General features: G+C 40.0%; 1 protein-coding gene across 1 annotated transcript; it reads left to right on the top strand.

Moving 5' to 3' along the window:
- Positions 1-303: 303 nt before the first annotated feature.
- On the top strand, positions 304-20308 carry LOC120743881 (N-terminal EF-hand calcium-binding protein 1-like). Its single transcript, XM_040047860.1, has 12 exons — positions 304-583; positions 5340-5364; positions 10918-11026; positions 12146-12171; positions 12451-12548; positions 16634-16892; positions 17012-17091; positions 17960-18013; positions 18113-18225; positions 18387-18464; positions 18615-18706; positions 20122-20308. The coding sequence occupies exons 1-12, from the start codon at positions 467-469 to the stop codon at positions 20148-20150; spliced, it is 1080 nt and encodes a 359-aa protein (XP_039903794.1). The 5' UTR covers positions 304-466; the 3' UTR covers positions 20151-20308.
- Positions 20309-21501: the final 1193 nt, after the last annotated feature.

Raw genomic sequence — 21501 nt, 5'->3', positions numbered from 1 at the left:
CATCCTTCTGTCACAGATACCCCACCTCTACCACGACAGTACTCTCCACCCTGCCTGGACTCTCTTCTTCACTTCTCTTAAACGCATCACTGATCACAGTGCGAGTAATAAATCAATATATCAGGAGCTCCTTTTTTTTATTTTTTCTCTCTTTATCCTCCTTCAGCCAGCCTATAATTACCCGATCACGTGACAGCGTCTGTGCACTCTCACCAGCAGGTGGAGATGATGCATTCCTCGGACTTTTATGAATCGCTGCTTCGGGGTCGTGTAGAGGCGGAGTTTTTCTGCTGCCGTAGACGCGCAGGCGGCGGGCTGCAGGCAGAGGGCAGCAGGCAGGGTTTAGCTCATCCCTGACTGGATCACAGGACCAGCATCATCATCCTCCCTGGCAAGGGCAACCTCTCCATAAGACATCAACAAGAAGAAGACGAAAAAGCATCAAATTTTGAAGGGAAGCAGCAAGATGCTGGCCTGCACAGAGCTCATCACCATGTGTCTTCAGTCTGCCAAGCACGAACACTTGAGAAAGCGGCAGGAGCTTGACCACAAGCACAATCAAGGGATCTCATTATTTCAGGATGTAAGTACATAGTGTGTTTTTATATTTGGAAGATTTTTTTTTTTAAAGAAGCACATATGTCATTTCTTAATAATACATCTTTTTTTAAAACGTATTTTTCTCAGTAGTCTTGTGTGTGATTGCATTTGAACGTGTTCTGCTCGTGTCCACCTTCTGGGGGTCGTTTAACAAAAGCGCAGGATGAGTAATCCACTGTTCTTCATTCTTCTCTTTGGTTCATACTGAGTTAATGCCAGTCTACTATTCACGTGTGAGTTTGGCAGCAGCACTATTATGTAAGAAAGGTGAATGCATGCACATCATTGCGTCAATTACAAAACACAGGTATCCCGGACGAAGCAATCTGACATATTTTCTTTGATGGGACTGACCTTTTACCTGCTAAGAAATGCAGTGCAGCCTTTTTATTTCAAATTTCTAACAAAATATTAAGGGTCATGCACTAGATCAAATATGTTATTACTGCATGATATGATTTTCCCCTCACTCTGAAAATAATAATAAAAATGCCTTTCACAAGTAAAAAGATCCTACATTTTTAATTCTTAACTCTGGAAATTACAATATCCTACTACATAAATGTGCCCCAACTAAGCTGCTCAAAGAAATGCTTTGTGTTTTGTGCCACAATGACTCCGTAGTTAGCCACAAATAAGAAGACAGCGAATTAGCAGCATAATTTCCCAGTGTTAGACTTTCTGACAGCAGGCTGCAAATTAAATTCACTTTCCTCAAGGCAGATCATTGGCCAGCAACGGGGAAATCAGACTGCAGCGAGTGCACAATTGGTTTAAACGCAGTTAGCGGCCATTCTCTCGAGCCAGCACTGCGTTACCTCCAAGCAGGCGTTTTCTTTAATGAACCCAGTATGAGAGATAATAACAGAGACATGGGACTCAGCAATTCTGAAATGAAAATCTAAGACAGTGGCAGAAGTAAAGCTTTCAGTGGGGAAAAGGCGGTTAAAGCCTGCATTAACACACACCTGTGTTAACTTGCATTAACAAAAGTATTGGTGATTAGATTTGGCTCACTTGAAATTACACTTCATTGAGACTAAGCATTAAAATAACTGCTCAAATCAGTGCCCAGATGTGTTTCCAGGTGGCAGCCAAGTGGTGGGCATTGCTAATGCTGAGACTTATGAATGGCATGTGTTCTAGTTGTAGGAAATAAGAGTTGGATCTCATTTTAAAGCATCTTTTCTCTGTTTACTGTCGTGATCTCTATACATCCCTGCTCCAAATAGCATGTCATTGACCTGCAGTGAGTCCCCTATTTTTATTTACTGTCTTCCACACAAATAATTAATGCTGTTACACACACTTACATCTGTAGTAAGAGATCCTGTAAGCTTTTCCTTATTTTCTGCCATGTTAATATACTTGATTGCTACTCCAGGCATGTATGTTCATAATTAACATGGACAAACATTTGAATCATGAGGTCATGAGGTGCAGCATCAAGATCCACTATAAGAGAAATACGGATTATTTTGAAGGTTTAGTAATGCATGGCTAAAAGAAAATGTCAGAAATTAGCGTAATAGGTTACTTTTAAATCTATGTTTTTCATTTTCTGCACAGTCACTTTACAGCTCCGTTTGGCTTCAGGGAGCTTTTTGTGTTTTTTACCATTTGTCTATTTAATTAGATACACTGAAGGACTCGGTTTAACAGACTCAGACTTCAATCTTTCACATTCCCGAGTTTTCTCTTTTTTAGTCTTTTTGATATAATAATTATTTTCAGTGCTGTCCATGTAATGGATGGCATAGAGATAAGAAGATGTAGCTCTCTGTAGTTTATTAAGGACTCACTGTGACTTACCAGCTTACCGCAGTGACTGATTTTTTTTTTAACTGAGTAGCATCCATGCTGCTACTTTTAGAATGTCTTCATTGGCTCTGTGGGATAACAAAACCACCATCGACTCCACCAGCCTCCCACAGAAGGGCAGTAAATCTTAGCTCTTGTACTTCATCAGACCTGTATTCAAGTCCTTATGCCATCTTAGCTTTATCACAAGTAACCCTTTAGCCAGTCAGCTAATGACATGTCATCATTAGTGAACATCAGGTCTGTATTATGCTTTGTCCCTGTTACATGAATGTTTTGATGTAAGGCACTACAGTGTACCTATTGATGAAAACACAATGTAACAACATGATTTTGTTGGTATTACACTCAACAATAATAAATGCAAATGCATGATTTGTAGTCGGGTTCAAGCATTGCCCTTATGTGGTCACTGGATTGAATCGTGAGTACAGTTTTTGTTGTGTACACGCTGTGCAAAAGTCTTGAGACACCCCTCATTTTTTAATATTTTCCTGCCAATGAGCCAGACCTTCTTGTAATTTTTTAAACGTGGTGTTGAGCAAAATTTCTCCTGGTTTTTCAGTCCAGTCCTTGTACCCAACATTTTTCAGAGGAATTTAGTTTGTTTGTTTTTTAAGTCACCCAGCACTGACCTGTGACTCATTTAAGCATATAAAAGGCACCCTGCTCAAGGCATGAACCAGTCCTGTGTCTACACATAACAGACAGCTTAGCATAGGACATATTTTTAATTCCATCTATAAGCATTTTGTTCCATTTTCTTTAGTTTTGATCTAAAGAAAATGCTTCAGATGCAGTCTGGAAGTTGGCAAAAACCATCAATCTGATTGGCAACATTTTTAGTACAAAGTATGCATGTATTGTATTAGACTCATTAGAAAAGCCAAATCTGATTTATTTTTACACAAATATCTCTGGAAAGCCTTTAAAACGTCTGCCTCCGTCCCTTCTTTTAAAAAAACTGTTTTGAAAATCAGGCACATAACTAGGAAGTCAGATATTTGCAAGGCTTTTTTTTTATCACCCCTACAGTTCTACTGGACTTTTTTTGTGTAACAAAGAAAAAGCATCTCTGAGTCTATATATCCTCCACTAAATATTCAGAGCTGCAAAAACAATATTGTTTCTGCCACTTCAGAAAACTCAATTCAGTCCAGTTCTCTGTTTATATTGCAGCCATTCACAACAACAGTGCCCTCAAGACACCTTATATTGTAAGGTCAAGATCCTAGAATATTAGAAAGAAACCCCAACAACCACACTTCCCCCATACGAGCAAGCGTTTGGTGACAGTGGGAAGGAAAAACTCCCTTTTAGCAGGAAGAAACCTCTGGTACAAGCATGCTCAGGGAGTAGCTGCCATACCCGATTGGGGTGAGGAGAAAAGGAGAGAGCATAGGGAGACAGAATTTTATACAATATTTTATACAATTTTATGCAATTTTATATAGATGACATAATTTATTATGTAGCTGGGTCCTCTCATGATCTGGCCATTGCAAATCTACAGCCTGCTTTTGCTCAAATTCAGAAATCTCTTATCACACATAAACATGATTTTAAGTCTGATTCAAAATAAATGCAAGATATTGCCGTAAACTATCCAGCACACACCATGTCCAAACCCTTCATGGTCATACAGTTGAAACTGTTGATTGTTAGAAACACTTAGGACTCTGGCTCTGCTAGCTTGATGTCGATTGTAAACTGCAGCTGGTTTGACCTTTGTTTACCTTCTGCTACAGTGCCTGGAGGAAGCTTATAGGGGAGAGCTGCCATTTTTTTAATATCCACCCTTTTCCCCTGTTTTTCCTCGGGTGATAGGAAGTTGAAGTGTAGTCTTTTTGTTTGGCTAAGTTTCGCTTTAAGTTAGAGCTGTTTTGTTTGTTGTGTTGGCCTTGGGTCTCCCTGAAGCTAAGTATGCTTGATGCTTCCCTCTGTTAACCTCTCAGCGGTAAAACGTTTCAAACTGACCTCTTTCCACTTTTATGTTACCTCTCCTCACCCCCTAGACCTTTTTCGGGGATGTACCAAAGATTGCCTGCTGACTGATTACCTGCTCTGTGACTGAATTTTAAAAACAGCTCTTTCAAAGCCTGGAGATCTATTCCTGAAGGCTACGAGAAAGCTTGTCTAAGAGAGTTTAGGGTATATTGATTATTATTAATGGTGGTCATACCAAATATTGATTTTCAAGCTATTAGAACTCTGCACTCTGTGTTTTCCTTGTATGTTGTATTTCCATGTGTGGTTGCACATATTTCAATGCTAAAAAAAAAAGAAGTGACGCTTGGGACTTTTGCACAGTACAGTGTGTCTTCAATGGAGGAGGGATTCTGTTTAAATGCTCGATGTCAGCAGAGTGTATTGAAGCCTTCACACTCCGATGTGCTTGAAAAGTGACAGCTGGATGCGGCTTCACCACCATTAGCAAAAAAAGATTTGGTGTTATTGATGATAAGGCTTTAGATAAGAAGGATTACTATTCATGGTATAAATAGTGACTATAAAGGAGTGTTGCTTCTGCAGTCTTTTCACAAAACTGTAAGCATGACAGCCCCTGCGGAGGAAAAAAAAGCATGAAAGGTTTCACTCTGAAACTCCTCTGGGCGCCACACAAATGTCAGTATTGCATTTCCTGAGATATTTCATGTCTCTTTTGTTATTGAAATGAGGAAATTACATCTCCCCTTAAACATTTTGCTGCTCATACAGAAAGAGAAGAATGGGCTAAGTTTCATCTCACACAAATAAATTGCCTCATACATCTTTAACTTCTCACTGGATGGCTTCAAAATACAAAAATCCTTGTGTCGGTTAATGTCAGCCTAGTGCTACACATCTCAATTGCCCGTGTTAAAATATCGTGCTTGCGGACCTTAACACCTAAACACAACTTTTCTCTTTTCTTGCAGATTTTACGCCGTGCAGACAAAAACGGTGAGTAAGCAAAATGCAAATCTAATTGGATTGAACGGTTAATTAAAACTCAATTAAAATTTTGTTGAAGGATGTAACTTTGGTGGCTTCGTTCAGACAGTGGCCTTGGTGGAACTTATTCTTCCATTTAATCATTTAATTGCATCGCCATCCTTGTGAGATGCAGAGGATTTGAATAACTGGGGTCAGGTCCAGCTGCATTTTTATTTATTTTTTGGTTTTGTGATGGGATTGGATTTGACAGGATGAACTCCTACAGTTCCCCCTAAAGGCATTGTTCATATCAGTGCATTGCCAGCACCACTGCTCATCTCAGTGATAGTCATGGATATAAATAACACATATTGTGAGGTAATGCATATGCAAATGATCTAACTATAGAAAAACTGTTGCCTTGGCTGGTTCTGCTCTCCTTTGTAGAAAACACATTTTAACTTCGAGTGGTGCAAACTCACCTGAGAATTGCAATAAATGTAAATTCAATGTTTTCTCTGCGTAAACGTGTCCCTGTTTCGCTTGATTAAAGCGATGCAGTTTCACCTCTTTACTTCAAAGGGAATTTGCTACATCAATGTCTCCTAGGAGAACGCAGAGAATTTAGTGTTGCTTGAAAAACACAGCTGACAAACAAGGAAATGTTTCTGTTCTCAATTTTGTATTCATGCGCTGCATCTTCATTTAATGGAATGTAAAATGCAAAAGTGTTGAGTTATTAATGCGTGTAGAGTATCTACGGACTCTGATCGCTTCCCTCCGGAGGACGTTGAACGTGTTGCGTAAGAGCAGGATTAATGATGCAACGTGCCGCCATGAGCAGAGGTTTTCCGGGGTGCCCCACAGCTCGTGTGAAGATACTGAGATGTGAAAACAGCCCTTCAGTTTGTGAATTATAAATTGGCACATAAAAGATGAATTTTTTTCTTTGGGTCTGTTATGAAAATAGAAATAAAGGGCGGGTGGATTTTTCTTCTTTGAGGCTGAGTGTTAGGTGATAATAAGTGAAGAGCATAGCAGCTGGAAGGCAGCAAAGGTGGGAGCGTACAGTAAGGTGCATAATTTGTTGGACAGAGACCTAATTTTTGTAGTTCTTCTGTTCACTACCAGAGTGAATTACAAATAAAATATTCAATATGTGAAGTGCAGACTTTAAGCTTCTATTCAAGGGGTTGAACAAGAAATATGCATCAATTATTTGGGAACTGCAGCCAATTTAATGCACAATCCCCCATGTCCGGAGGCTCATGGAGGAGTTTCATGACATAATGTCGTAAGTGTCTTTTCACTGTAACTAAGCCCCCCCCCCCCCCCCCCCCCAATACAACCCTATTAGGTAAAAATTTTAGAAGCGGCCAAATCTGCAATCTGGTAAATTTATTCAAGGAACCAATTAACTGACCAGTTCAGACTGAAAGACCACAGAAGACAAGTAAAGTGCATGGTGACAGAATTATTTCCTTGGATACTAAAAACAACTTTACCCCCTGTTGGTTGGTTGCCCCCCAAAAAACAAAAAACATCTATGTCAAGAACTTAGACTTAAACTTCTAGAAAAGCCTGCACAGTTCTGGAAAAAAATTCTTTAGACAGAAGAAACCAAGGTTAACTCGTACCAGAATGATGAAGAAAGAGCTCACGAAGCATACCACACCATCTGTCAAATACGGTGTAGGCAATGTTATGGTGTGGTGTGAATGACTGCCAGTGGATCACTGGCGTTAAGTGACGATGTAGCTGCTGATAGAAGTAGCAGGATGAACTGTGAAGTGTACAGGGCTATACTCTCCTCAGATTCATTCATTCAAATGTTGTAAAACTGATCATTCAGCTCTTCACAGTCCAAAAGGATAACAACCCAAAAGCATACTGCAAAAGCAACCCAAGAGTTTCTCAAGAAAAAGAAATGGGATATACTTCAAAGGCAGAGTCAGTTCAGTTCAGTTATCAAATACAAAATGAATACAGAGAGACCCAAACACAAGCAGCAACTACAGGCTGCTGCAGTAAAGACCTAGCAGAGTATGTCAAGGGAAGAAACACAGCATTTGATGATGTCCATGGTATGTGATGGCAGTCAGGCAGTCATTCTCTGCGAGGCGTTTTCATCCTAGTTATAAAATCAGCCCTTAAATTCAAAATTAGCATGTCCAATTAGTTTAGACCCTCCAAAAATAGGGGACTGTGAATAAAAATAACTGCAATTCTTAAAAGTAAATGCAAAACCCCGTTAAACACCTTGAATTAAAGCTGAATGTCTGCACTTAAATATGTGAATTAAAATTCACTGTGCTAGTGCGACTACAAAAATTCTGCCTTTTTTTTTCTTCAGAAAATGATGTTAATGAGCATAAAAATGTACAGTGCTGTGACAGCATTTTGTGACGGTTCAGGTCTGCTCCTCGTGGTTTGTGTTTTCAGCCCGGCGCTCACACTCTTTGTAGAAAGAACGAAAACTTTGCAGCATTCTTGTGTTCGTTATCTTCATTTTGCAGCTAAACTCTGCTTGGCTCTTATTTCCTCAAACTCACTGAGCTGTGCACTGAAGAGGAAAGTGCCGCCTTCCAGTCAGTGCTGAGTAGGCTGCCATGATATACTTCTTGTACTGTGGGTTTTAATGAGGGCTGTCTGCCAGCCCACTACACTCCTCTTTGCTATTGTAATCAGGAATTACATTTTTAATAGACCAAAAATGCAACTGCACAAATATGAAGTAGATGCTAAATGCTTTTAATCTACAGGCTGTTTGCTGAGATTCACTTTGCTGAGATTCACTTTTATCACCAGGAAAAAAACAATAACAGGCATGAAAAGCACAAATCAGCAATTAGGTCTGGAGATGAAAAAACAAATCAACTCATGGAGATGTGCTCTATATGATGAGGTGCATTCTCAACCCAGGGATTTTTCTCTACGCTTCTTTTCATTCATTTTTCCTTTTGTTGTTGATTTGTTCTTTTTGTATTTCAAAACCAAGTTTCAAATGCATTTAGTAGATTAAAAAAAATATGAAAAAGGCTGATATCTTAGGGTGTTTTGTAAGGTTTTGGCTGCACATACATGATCTTTTGCAGTTGTCTAATTGTTAAGGCATTTGGTGCTGGAGCAGAGAGACAGGTGCCAACAGCAGCAGAATTGCAGGGATGTGCAAAAGTGATGCCGCGCTCGCTGTATCGCTACATCACCTTTGTATCAGTTTGTGAGATGCAAACGTGGTCAAAAATCACCATCAACAAATTCAATAAACTAGTAGGTCTGCAATTAACTATCAGTTTGTCTATTTAGTAATAAATGACCAATAATTCATAGTCTAAAGATATCATAAACCTGCTGTTGTTGGCATTGTTTGGCATTCATGGTTGGAAATGAACTTTGGGAAATATTGCTGCGCATTCATTTTTCCGCTCCTCTGCTGATTGGTAATCGATTTCATACACTTGCTCTTTGAGGCAACACATACAGGATGTTTTTATCTCCGGTCTGTTCTCACCTCTGCTTTTCAACTGAATCGCACCGATGGGCTTTATGAATTTTTAGCAGTGCTGCAGTCTTAGCCCTTTTAGGTTCAGGATTTCCTCAAGGGAAGTGTTCCTGGAAAGAAATGCTCTTCAGTACGGGGGCGATCGTGTCGTTTAGGTTGCAGTTAGAGCTGCAGTTTTAGTCAGTGTGAAGTGAGACAATTAAAGCCAGCGAGCTGCTTTGCTTCTGTCATGAGATTTTGCAACTGTCTTAGTAGCTCTTTAAATTTCCCTGTGGAGGTGTTTATTGACATTAGTTTGTCGAAAAGCCCTGGAATAAACTGACGCAAAACAGGAATAGTTTTTAATAAAATCTCTGTCTGAGAGGTGACATTAGCCAGCTTTAACTAACAGTGGAATGAAGACACATTACAACAAAGTCACGTTCATGATGAGATAGATCCACCCTAAACGGTGTGAAAAAGTGTTGCACGAGCTTCATAATAAAATAACTCACAGTATTCTCTTGAGAGGAAATTTGGCCACTCTCATAGTGTGCAGCCTCAGAGAAAGACGTTTGTGTTGTGCATTAGTGTTATGCACCGCTGTGCATTTTGTGCAGACTGCTGTCATAGCCTGCTATGTTTTTATGTTGAATTTACAGCATGTATTTATAGTTTGAGAAATACATGCATGTACATTTAGAATATCTGTAATTATGAAGTCTATTTTGTAGTCGTTTTTTAAATTATCAAACACCTGAAGGTGTCACTGATATGATCAACTAATATTATTCCAGATGCACCAATCCAGTACTTTCTCCCATCCTTTCCTTTGATTATTATCCTTTTTGGGGGGACAACTAAAAGAGCTATCAGTTATAATTACTTAGTATCTTTAGATCTCATTTTTGCCCATTAAATAGTCAAACTGAGCGCAGGTCAGGAGTCCTGTAGATGAAGTACATGAATATACTCTATTAGTTTGCTAGATAAACACTGCAGATAGCCAGGAGATCAGCCGTTATACCACTGCCGCTTTGATCTTTAAAGCTGCACTTGCATAATGCGCCATCTGAACTGCACTGCACTCGGCCGCCTTAATGTGGTGTGAATCTCAAACCCAAAGCAACTCCGATGGAGAAGGCTGGAGAGTGAGTCAGAGGTGCAACAGATTGTGTTTACTCCCACATCTTGTGGAGATTTTTTTTTTTTTTTTAAACAGGGAAAGTTTGAGAAATTCACTGCGATTCTTTCTCCTTTAATAGCTTCATCTTCCAGCTGGCGTTTATTTAGCCACACTGCAACAAATGTTCAGTGATGATACATTTTGCTGGGAGGACTTTCCCGCAAGTGGATCGTGTCCAGAATTATCCACAGCGCGAGCTGATGCGAAGTCAAAATATGACATGATTTACTTCTGGCTCAGGGCTGTGAGCGAGGGCTGGCGTGTGGGTCTCTGAAGGTTTCAGCGCCTACAGAAAGAAGTTGGTGGTGGCGTGTTTGTGAGCTCTGCGTTTACCTCTTGTTACTGGTTAGGTCTGGACCCTGCAAGCTGTGCGGCACAAGGCATCAGATGCTGAACATGTTGGTATCAGACTGGTTACAAACTGTGCTCATGTGATGATTGTCCAGAAACTGGAGTGATGGAAATGAACTGTTGCAGAAATTGAAACAGCGGGTACATTGGCTTGCCAATTTTCTTCTCTCGTTTCAGTGAAGAAATCAGACAGTGTTAATAGTCAACTTTTGAACAGAAAATCTGGTGCTCAGTTAGATCATTATTACTCTGGAGAGTTGGAAATCCAGCTCTTATCAGTATTAAAAGAATGATGATTTATTGTAACAATGGTTGAGGGGAAGTTTTACCATCTTTTTAGGGTTACATTACAGTAAACCAAGACAGAATTTAGGACTAGGGCGGTTCATCAGAAGTATTTTTTTTTGCAGTAACACCTCTGAGTTCATCAGTAATGTGTTTGCATCACAGAGACAAAGTGTCTTTGTTCCTTTACACTCGATTATGGGCAAACTCTTCATTCAGATGCTGAAACACTGAGGCTTCAGCTAGGTGTAACTTTCACAAGCATCTCTCCTTTCAGATGATGGGAAGCTGAACTTGGAGGAGTTCCAGTCATATTTCACCGATGGCATCCTCACTGATGAGCAGATGCAGGAGCTGTATTACTCCATCGACAGGCAGCAGACAGAGTAAGCTGATCTTCCTTTTGGATGTCCTCCAATTCTGCTGCCATCTGTAGCCCCTCCTGCTTTCCTGCTGTCTGGCAGTGAAATGTCAATACTGCACTTCAAATAATATGATGCTAATATTTCATGAAGCCTTAATTCTTGTGTGAAAGCCAGAGGGCTTGCAGCAGCCTGCTTGATTAGCTCATTAGCAAAGATATGTCTGTAAGATATATAAACATTCACCTGTAAAATGCCTGTTGGTATAAAAACACCCAAGAAACCTTTTTTTGTGTCTGAGAGAACAATAGTGATGGAAGCTCTGTGCTGTTGGCATCACTTATATGCCAACCAATCACAGTGAAGACATTTCAGGTGGTTTAATCTATGCTACTCAACCTCATTGCTATACTGTTAGCAAGAGGGTTGCACAGCATCGCAATGAAACGCTAAATTATCAAATTTATAACAAATTATAACAAAACAAAATGTTTTATAAGGTTACACAATCAGATAACCATTCATGAAAGGTGACTGAAGGAGATAACAGCTTTTTCTGTTTTCAGCATAGTTACGAATCTATGGACAGCTATATATAAATATGAGGAGTATTTTGCTTTATTCCTGGTGTTTTTATAACATTTACTAACAGTGGGCAGTTAATCTATTTTTGTTCAGTATTAATTATCTTAGATTGTCAGAATCTACAGGTATGTTTATCGTGTCTGTGGTTAAGAGATGATTAAGAGGAGAAGTGATTTTGTGCAAACTGTAAGAGTCACACACCGAGGGCTTTTAAACTAAGCGTCTTAAGTGAAGTGTCACCATGTTTACACCCTGTGCCAAAGCTCCAACTGCTCACCAAGATGGTAACCAGAACCCTTCAACAAAAACAGTTGGTCCTTCAAAAAGCTTCCTGTAGAGTATGTGTCTGTCTCAGTAGAAGAAACAACAGAAACAAGATAGTTACCTTAAGTCAGTCAGTGGGGATCATCCCCTTTGCAGTATAGGCCAAGCCTCGTAACTGCTTATCCAGCTAGAGTTTTGGAGGTTGTATCCCTACTCCACCCGGCATTGTGCAACAGGTGGGCAAGACAAGTTTCATTAACATGGTTCTTTTGTCTCTTTGTGACTCCCTCACAGCAACCTGGACATAGACAAACTCTCCGGTAACTATCTTTTATTTATTTTATTTTACCGACTTTACTTTAAAATTCATGTGGTGCATTAGATCACTTTAACTGTGTGTATCGTGAACGGGGGAAGTTTTGATGCTTTTAGCTGTTGAAGTTGGTCTGATAGTGACAATAACTCAAAGATGTGTGTGCATCAGTGTTGCTGACTGATTTGTTGCCAGATACTGATCCTCTTGTGAGAAGCACTACTTGTGTTGTGCTAGTCCAACACGAACCAGATTATAATAAGTAACAGGTCTTCTCCCATTCCAGAGTACTTCACTCCACACCTGGGAGAATACGTCAACGTCCTGTCTGCTCTGGAAAAGCTGAATGTGGCCATTCTGAAGGCCATGGATAAAACTAAAGAGGTTGGTTATGGTTCCTTTCACCCCTGTGCCGTGTGGATTTTTGCATGCCAAGACATATAAACAGCACAATATCTTTCCAGTAATCCATAAGCATCCTTGATCCTTTGATGTGTTAAAACTTTCCTGTTACTGTCTCAGCTGTCAGTTTAAAACGCTGCCACGGTCTTTGCGATCAGTGTGCTGTTGCAGTGAATATTTCCCATCGTGAGTGACTCTGACAGTACATTTTCAAACATGAGCTCAAAGACCTTTAAAAGATGCTTTCTCTTACAAGGCTTGATAAACATGGCAGCTGTTGCTGTTGTAAATCACCTGGGTAACTAACCAGCAAGGTGGGAGTAAAGCAGTTTTCATGCAACCTCAACATTTTGACCTCATTTGCAGATGGTCAAATTAGAGTTGGTGGACTTATTAAAGATGGCCACACAGATGAATATATAAATATTAATGATGTAAAGAACTGAATCCATGATACTTGTTTCCTGTTACAACACATCACAAAGGTGCTCTGTTGGGTTGAGAGCTGGTGACTGTCAAGCTCTCAGGTAAATCAGCTGTTTCTGAAATAGCCTGTCTGGCACCAATAATTATGCTATAATCAAAGTCACTTTACTCGCCTTTTTCTCCATTTTGATGCTCGCTTTGCATCAGAATGCATGCCTAAATGCAGCGAGTTGTATGCATGTGATTGGCTGGTTAAATATTTGCAATAATGAACAGTTGAACGGCGTATCTAATAAAGTGGCCGGTGCCGTACATATATGACTATGGCTGAAATGTCTAACTAGTATAAAACAGAAAGTAAAGCTGAGGCTGATGGGAATATTAATGTGTGCACTTATTTGTGCAGACAGCTGGAGGCACACAGAGAAAATCTATCAAGCAAATACCAGCAGGAGATAAAGGAAGTGAAGGACCAGCTCAGGCATAGGGACGGTAAAATACAGGAACCGGTGCATGAGAAGGAGCGTCTCTCTGCCAGGCTCACTGAAAGGCTTTGATGGCAAAATGCAGCTCTCAGGAGGAGAACCTCTGAAAAGAGATAGCAGAGAGAGAAAATGTGGTGCAGAAGAATGAAGCTAAGACTAAATACAGCCTAAATAAATAAAAAAGAAGAAGGTGGAAGGAGACAGTCTACAAAAAAATGAAGCGACAAAATAAAAATCTGAAATAGGAAAATCGACAAGTGAGGAACGGAAGGAAAGATCTGCAATGAGAATATGATGGACCATCAAGATAATGAATGTCAGGAAAAGATGCTGAAGCAAGTGCAGAAATACTGGAGGCGGAGAAGACACATATGGAGGAGGCAAAGAAAGAAATGGCAGAGCCAAATCACATATGCTACTGTGACCTGGATTTTACAAATTGAAGGGCAGTACTAAGTTTAAATAAAAAACAACATCCTTGACACATGATTGGCTCAGATGGCTTAAAATGACAGTTTTAAAATGGCTAAAATAATCAATTTAATTATGAAAACATGCAATGAGTTGTAAACTAATTAACAGAGCACACAGGCAAAGATACTGTGAAACAGTTAAATATGAATTATAATGCTTGCTGTGTGTTCATCCACCTGTCTAGGTTTTTTACAAACACATCAGTGAGCTGCAGCATTAAAATGCACATTATTTCTTCATTGTTTTTGTTTTGAACACCATTATTTCATATCTAGCAACCAGTACGGCATTATATTGGCTCATTCACATCCTTCTACCCCAAAGTAGAATGTTGCCTTCAGATAAAGAGAAACAGTATCTCACAGAAACAGTAGCCTTGGACTGTGAAACATGCTAATTAGAGCGTTATAAAATCTTCTTTTGAGACCTGCTTGAGCAGAACAGCACGCTTAATATTGCAAGAGATGTAGTAGGGATTTAATTGTCCTGCCCTGACAAGTAGGGCTGTAATCCTGTTGTGTTAGGCGAGCACACTGGAGAACAGCATCAGAGAACTTCCACTAAGACTAAATCGATAGCTTAGCTCAGTCTGTACTGATCTCGAGTAGCCCTTTATGTTAAGCCGACTGGTGAATATTTATTTTGTATTTGGCAAACGATGAGAATCAGGTGGAGTATAAATGGATGTGGACTCAGACTTATAATGAGGCTGCTTTCTGCGGTTACAGGAGGTTATTTTCACTGGAGCTTCTGCAGTGACTGATGACTGTGCTTGGGCAGTAGTGGAGTGTAGATGACAGTAACTAAGGCTGACAAACCCCGCAGCTGTCCAACTGACGTGACGTCGCGCAAATGCACCACAACCACATGACTGCATTTCTTTCTTTTGCTCTTCCTCTTTCAGTATCCAGGTTTATTATTCACTCGGGAGGATATTCGGCTTTCTCTCTCTCTACATCTCTCATCTTCAGCACAGCCTTGCTTTCTGGCTTTTCATCTCTCTTCTCTGCATCACACGTGCTTATAGCTCATGCATTTTTCATATTTCAAGTTGGTCAAAAAGCTTTCTTTTCCCTGAAAAGGCGAGGCGTTTTTCAGCCCTCCCTACGACGAGGGTTACTTAATAAATTGCTACACCAAACATATTACTAATTGCACAGCTATTTTTTATCATTTTTACCATCTCCTGGGGTGAAAAGAACACATCCACTGTGTCGTTGCAGCTCATCTGTCTGCTCATCAAAAAGAAAAAACAGAAAAAAAGACAGAGGTTACTTGTGCAGCACAGCTCGTCTTCTGCCGATAAATCACGCGTACAGAAACACGGATTTGAACAAGACTGGCCAACATTTATCACGTCTCGCTGTCACTTCTCCTGAACTCAATTTGGAAATGGCACAGTGCGATGGTCAGTGTGTTCAAAAAGTGAGCTTGAAAAGATTTATAGATTTCTAAAATGCAGCAGACACTGCCCTGAAGCTCACAGTGCTCAGAGAGATGTCTGAAAATCAGCCCCAGGCTACATTATTGGTGAGATAGCTGCAAAGCAACACATCCCACTATATGTTGTTGTTGGCTAAATGATGTTTTCATATTACTCAGCACGGATCTGGTTTGTCATAGAAACACAGCTCTCACACTAAACTGGCTCAGTGGTGGGTGAGAGCTTATTAATCATTTAAAAACATAGTTGCAAAAAAAATCCCCAAACGCTGCTTTTGGCTGCTTCTTTTTCACAAGCGATCGTCACAGCGTGTAGCTCCATATATTTGCAGATTTCTACACTGGATACACTTCCTGACACAAATCTTTTAGGGGTTTGCAAACTGGGGAGCTTTTGCTTGTGCAGCAAATGTGTAACCACTAAAATTTGGAGCCACTGACTGAGAGAGTTAGAGTGAACTAATTGATCGAGTAGTGCTGCGTGAAACTCGGCACAGATTAACGCAGATTCCTCTGGTTACTCAGACTCATGCCATCGCCATGGTTACTCACTGCAGGGACACTTGATGAGCTGCTTCGTTGGTCTATTATCGTTTGACAGGCTAATGTAAATCTCGTCTCTCACCGTGATTGGATAAGACTTTGAATATCATGTCTCTCTGTGATGGGTAGAAATATTTCATGTGTTTTCAAGCACAGACTCAAGTCTTTCTCAGACCAATAGTTTACCCGGCAACCTATTTTTATTAGGTTATAGCCTAACCTGATAATTATGGCCAGCCACTTTATAGGGTACCCCTTTTGCCACATTATTAAGTACACCTCTTCTGACTTTATTAGGTACACCCATGGCCTATTTTCTTACATTCACTGCTGCCACTTTTACTAAGTGCATGTGTGGCCACTTTATTAGGTAGCGCTGTGGCCTAATAAAATTGCCGGACAATTTTTGAGATGCTTTCTCCCTTCAGCTTTTCTGGCCAAACTGTGTACCTCTAACTTTTTTAGCAGCAAGCCACAAACCACGCCCTGCAGAAAAACAGGCTCAGTGCTGTTTCTCTAGAAATTGCATTCTATAGTTAAAGAAGCAATTTTCAATGCTTACCAGTTCAGATAAAAACTGAATTGGCTGAACCAATTGCCATTGAATTGAACCAATGTTGTTGGACTACGGTAACAGTTGTTTCACAAATGATACTTCTATCACAGCTGATTCCTTTTCTTCATTTGTATTTGAAGGAGTATCAGGGCTCGTCAGTGTTGGGTCAGTTTGTGACACGCTTCCTGCTGAGGGAAACCACCACCCAGCTGCAGTCCCTTCAGTCATCGCTGGATTGTGCTATGGAGGCTGTTCACGACCAGGGCTGCACAGGACGGAGGATAGTGAAGAAGCCCGCTGACCTGCCCATCCAGAGGATGGCCAAAAGGCCTGGTCGACGCATCCAGAAGAACATGTGTCTCTCCCCAACAGACCCTTACTCTGGCATGCTCACCACAGGTACTTTTCAAGGAAACGGGAATAGGATGTATGAGGTCATTCTCATAAAGTTTGATTAAAAAATTAAGATTGAACTGTCATCTCCGTGGGCTGGGCTGATGTTATGTTTCTGGTATCAGGGGTCAGTGTGGAGCCAGACAACCACTGGGGCTCCCAGATCAACCAGCTGGAGCAGCTCATAGACAAGATGGAGTGTGAGGTTTGTGTAAAGGAAGTTTTTGTCACTTTCTTCCATTTTTCAAAAGATGTGCTTGATGTCTTGTGTCATGGGTGTATTTTTAGCATTTTATTTTTGACAGCAGAATCAACTCAGAGGGAAAGCAAATAAAATGTTCCACTAAATCTTGATTTATCGGTTTGCTTTGAACCTAAGAGAACAATAAACTGTATGAAGCTAAGCTGGGTAGAGAGAGAGTAAGATGCATTAAGGCTTTGTCTGCTTTTGGGAGGATCAAAGTTCACCACAGGCTTAGCTGTTACATATAGAAATGTTGAGCACACCATTCAAGGCCTACTGTGTGTTTGCAAATCAAGAATTTTGCTTGAAGCATAAGATACTTGTTGACAGAGGAGTCAGTTTGTAGAAAGCGCAGACCCGAGCGACTCTGCACCCACAATGGAAAGCATGCATAATACATCAGCCTGAGAATACATATATACTGTGTTGGGCTCCAATCAGGGAGAACACTGATTAAATTCACAGCCAATGGTGCCTAAGTACAAAGGTTTGGAATTACTTATAGTTTGCAATAGGAAGTCATTATTTTGATTGGAGGTGTGAGAGTTCATTTAGAATTTAAATTGTCATGTGATCATATAGGTAGGACAGATGTCAGTGCTTCCAGGATGTTAAAATAGCCTGTTAACATGTTCATTTTCTTATCTTGGGTTTTCAGACAAGAATTTAGTACAAGTGAGGGCTGGAGGAGGGTTAATATGAACATGGTGATCTCTTCCTTGTGGAAGCCAATGGTTTGTGACAGGCTGTAACTGGAGGCTGAGCCATTTCTGCTGCTGGTTCTCGTTCTGCTCGTGGCTGACTGAAATATTTATGACCCCATTTTCAGAGTCCACATCTTGAACCTCTCAAAGAAGACACATTGGCAGGGACATATAAATCAGTGAGTCTAGTGTGTGCCAAATACAGATTTACTATATACACATAGATACTATATGTATATGCATGTAAAACACTGATGCCACTTTAATATTTCCGCTAGAACATACTTCTGATCCAGAGACAAATGTCTGTGAAGGAGAGAGACGTGGAGCAGTTTCAGCAAGCTCTCAAAATCTACACAGATGCCACTACCATCCAGCCAAACAACCTGCAGTATGTCCTTTTATCTGCCTCTGTGCCGTTTGCCTCAGGATCTCTCTGTGATTTGATGCAGCTGCTTTAAATTGCTTCAATTTTCCCAGACATGGGATAACCCCACTGCCCTCTTTTCTCTCTCTCTCTCCCTCTCTCACTCTGTCTCCTTTCATTTCTAGCGTGTCAGTCCAGAACTTGCCAGACAGATCATGCTTCATCATGTATGAATTTTGGCAGGACCGTCTCTCCTGGATGAGGTAGGAACTCGAGGATGTCTTTTGAGAATTTCAGTGCTCAAGTGAAATTCGATCAGCACACTGAGCTGCTCACAAACTCACTTTAAAGTGTTCCTGCCTTGTTGGGTGCAAATTGGCAGTCTCATCCTTTTCATCCCTTCTTCCTGTCAGCTACCTGCAGTCGTCCATCAGTAAGACCTTCCAGGGCTGCGTTATTGACTCGCTGGAAGAGCCAGAAATGGTCTCAACCATGCTTCTCCCAGGTACACAACAAAACAACAAATTGATTATTGCAGCTCATTGAAAGCTGCTCATTTAATAAACAGAAATCACAAATTATTTATGGCACAGTCACATTAGAGGAATTAAAAATTACTGCAACCATCTGCAGTCAACTTGTGATTTTCGTCGCTTTATAGACAGGAACTAGCTCAACTGCTGTCTTCAAAGCAACTTTGTTGTGTCAAGATAGTGGGGGAAAAAAAGCAATGAGGTAGAGTCAGTCTGCAATTAAATTTGCAATTGAATGGGAACGACTTGACAGTTGCATGCAATTTGTGATAATACAGCGATTAACTGTGATAAATTGGCAGTTCTGTTTCAGTCTGTCGCTATCTACACAACCAGATGTCACATTAAAGAGAAATTAACATTAACTACTACTACAAGTCCCCTATTGCAAAGATGCATGTTGAAGATGAGTTGTTTTTATTGGTGCAGACTGACTCAGACTGATGGAAGCTTGTTGGAAATCTAGACAGCAATTATTTGCAAGCCGTTGCCAATCTGTCTGAGAGTGATTGCAGTCAGTCCAAGTTGGGCCGCAGTTGTTTGGAGACAGACGGCCTCTCTCAAGGTGACCTGATGCTGTCACCCTGTCACCCTGCAGTCTACGGTCCACTGCAAGTATTTGCAATCAGTTTCTAAATATGAAAAAAAATAAGTGCAATCACTGGGAAACCTCAGGTTTTTCTCTAGTGTGACTGAGCCATTAATGAATCATTTTAAGAACTGATTCATAAACCAATTAAGTTTAGCAATTGATAATTATTCTTAATCGTCAATTATTCTTAGTTAAATTTTAAATCTAAAAACTAAGCACTGACTTATGTAAAAATATTGATACTTAGGTCCACATAGTTAATGCAGGCTTTCTGTCCATCAGCTTAATTCTTCTTTTTGTAGGAAATTGTAGAGTTAAGGTAATTCATGTGTAATAATATTTGTCAACAATGTATCTCATTAAGTATTGAAGTATTTGAAAGAAGTCTGATAATGATCACCATCCAACATTGTAGTTCCTATTTTATTTATCCATGTTTTCCTTAAAAGAAATCTCACATGATCACTGTCTGTATCCTGCACAGGTTTAACAGAGGTGAAAGCAGAGTCAATGCTACCCTTAACCGAACTGAAACAGGACTACAAATTATTACTCTGCATGTGCTGGCAGCCAATTATTCGTTAACAAGTTGGCCACGTTGTTATTGTGTTTGCAGCTTGTTTCTGCTGCCCTCCGATGGCAATAAAACCAATCATTGGTGCTTTAATATGTAAATTACCCCATGCCATATTAGATCATGAATTGTAAGCTTCTCTTTCTGTTGCCATCGCTTATGCGTTTAGCTCGTGCAGAGGCCATAAAACACTGACGTCTAATTATTGCTTCATTTGACAGCCTCTTGGTGGATTATGAACAACAACTGATGGAGCGGAGCTGCTGTTAACATACACCCTGAAAGCAGGAGAACAAGGCGATTGTACAATCGTGTCTTCTTCTTCGTTTTTTTTGTTCGTTATTTGATATTAACTTTTTCCTAATGGCATGACCAGGATTGTTTCAGCGAAGCTATGCTGCAAGGTTCTAACAAAAAAGACGGCAGGTCAGTTAAATCAGTCCACAGTGAAACAAACCTAAACCTTGGGAGGAAAGAACTGAGGCGATGCAACGTTTTATTGTGTGATCAGGATCTGTGCTGATGGTCATTTCACAGTGCGGGCACATTTCCTGCTGCTGATTTAATAGACTAACAAATATTAAAAAAAGAGAAAAAAGAATATATTTGCATGATGTCTTATTTCTCAGTGCTAGTTTTCTTTTTTTCCACTCAAAGCTTCATATTAGAGTAGCTATAATTGTCAACAATGACCAATAACTGATCCTACCCATCAATGCTCAACACCTGTCCCTCAGTACAAATGAAAACAGACATCGTGGTAGGATTAACCTCCCCTTTTGTTCTCTCTCTCTCTCTGGTATCGTGCTTTGCTGTCTCCCTCAAAGCTTTTGCTACCAAGCGCGCATTTTGCTTATGGTGTAGACAAGCCATTAAATAGTTAATTATCAGTCACAGTCTGCATCTAGAAATCTGATCATCTGTGTCACTCCTGCACTTTAGAAAAAAATGGACCTTATTGTGAAGAACTGATACTTATAGTAGATTGTTTATTGAAAATATAGAAATAACAGGTGTCGAGCTGCACCGAGGAGCAGTACTCTAGATATAAAACATAAAAGCCATTATTTTACATTTGCAGTATGTAATCTGAAGAGTTTAATGGTACAGTACAAACAAATATAAGTTTATATTTTGAGTACAGAAATTAGGCAGGATCTGTTCTGTGTATTGAACCGTGTACAGTAATTATTGAAAGCTGTAGGTTGTAGGTAGTTGTTGTAAATCACTGGTAAATGTATATTCAGACATTCGGTACTTTACATTTTGATCATGTGAGGAACGAATGTGCTGGATCTTTCATTTGAAGTGTTTCTCATTTCTTTTGTGTAGATTGTACAGTTATGTGGATGCTATGTTTGTTTTCGGCATGAATTAAAGTTTGACATGTTGCTGACATGGAGAGAGGCGTCATTTGTTAACGGTCAATATGCTTGTTATTGCACACTCCATGTATCGAGCACTATATATTTTTATCTCAAGGTGTCCTTCCATTGTGTTATACAGCCTAAGAAGCAAATAAAAGCTTCTTCTTTGCTCTTAAAATGGAAAAAAAAGACTTTCAGCATTACATTTCATTAGAATTCATATGAGAAAGCCAT

This window comes from Simochromis diagramma, unplaced genomic scaffold, assembly GCF_900408965.1.
Source record: "Simochromis diagramma unplaced genomic scaffold, fSimDia1.1 OVJJ01000387.1, whole genome shotgun sequence".
Taxonomy (NCBI): domain Eukaryota; kingdom Metazoa; phylum Chordata; class Actinopteri; order Cichliformes; family Cichlidae; genus Simochromis; species Simochromis diagramma.
Note: the sequence above shows the minus strand (reverse complement) of the source record. Positions and strands in the feature narration are given on the sequence as shown.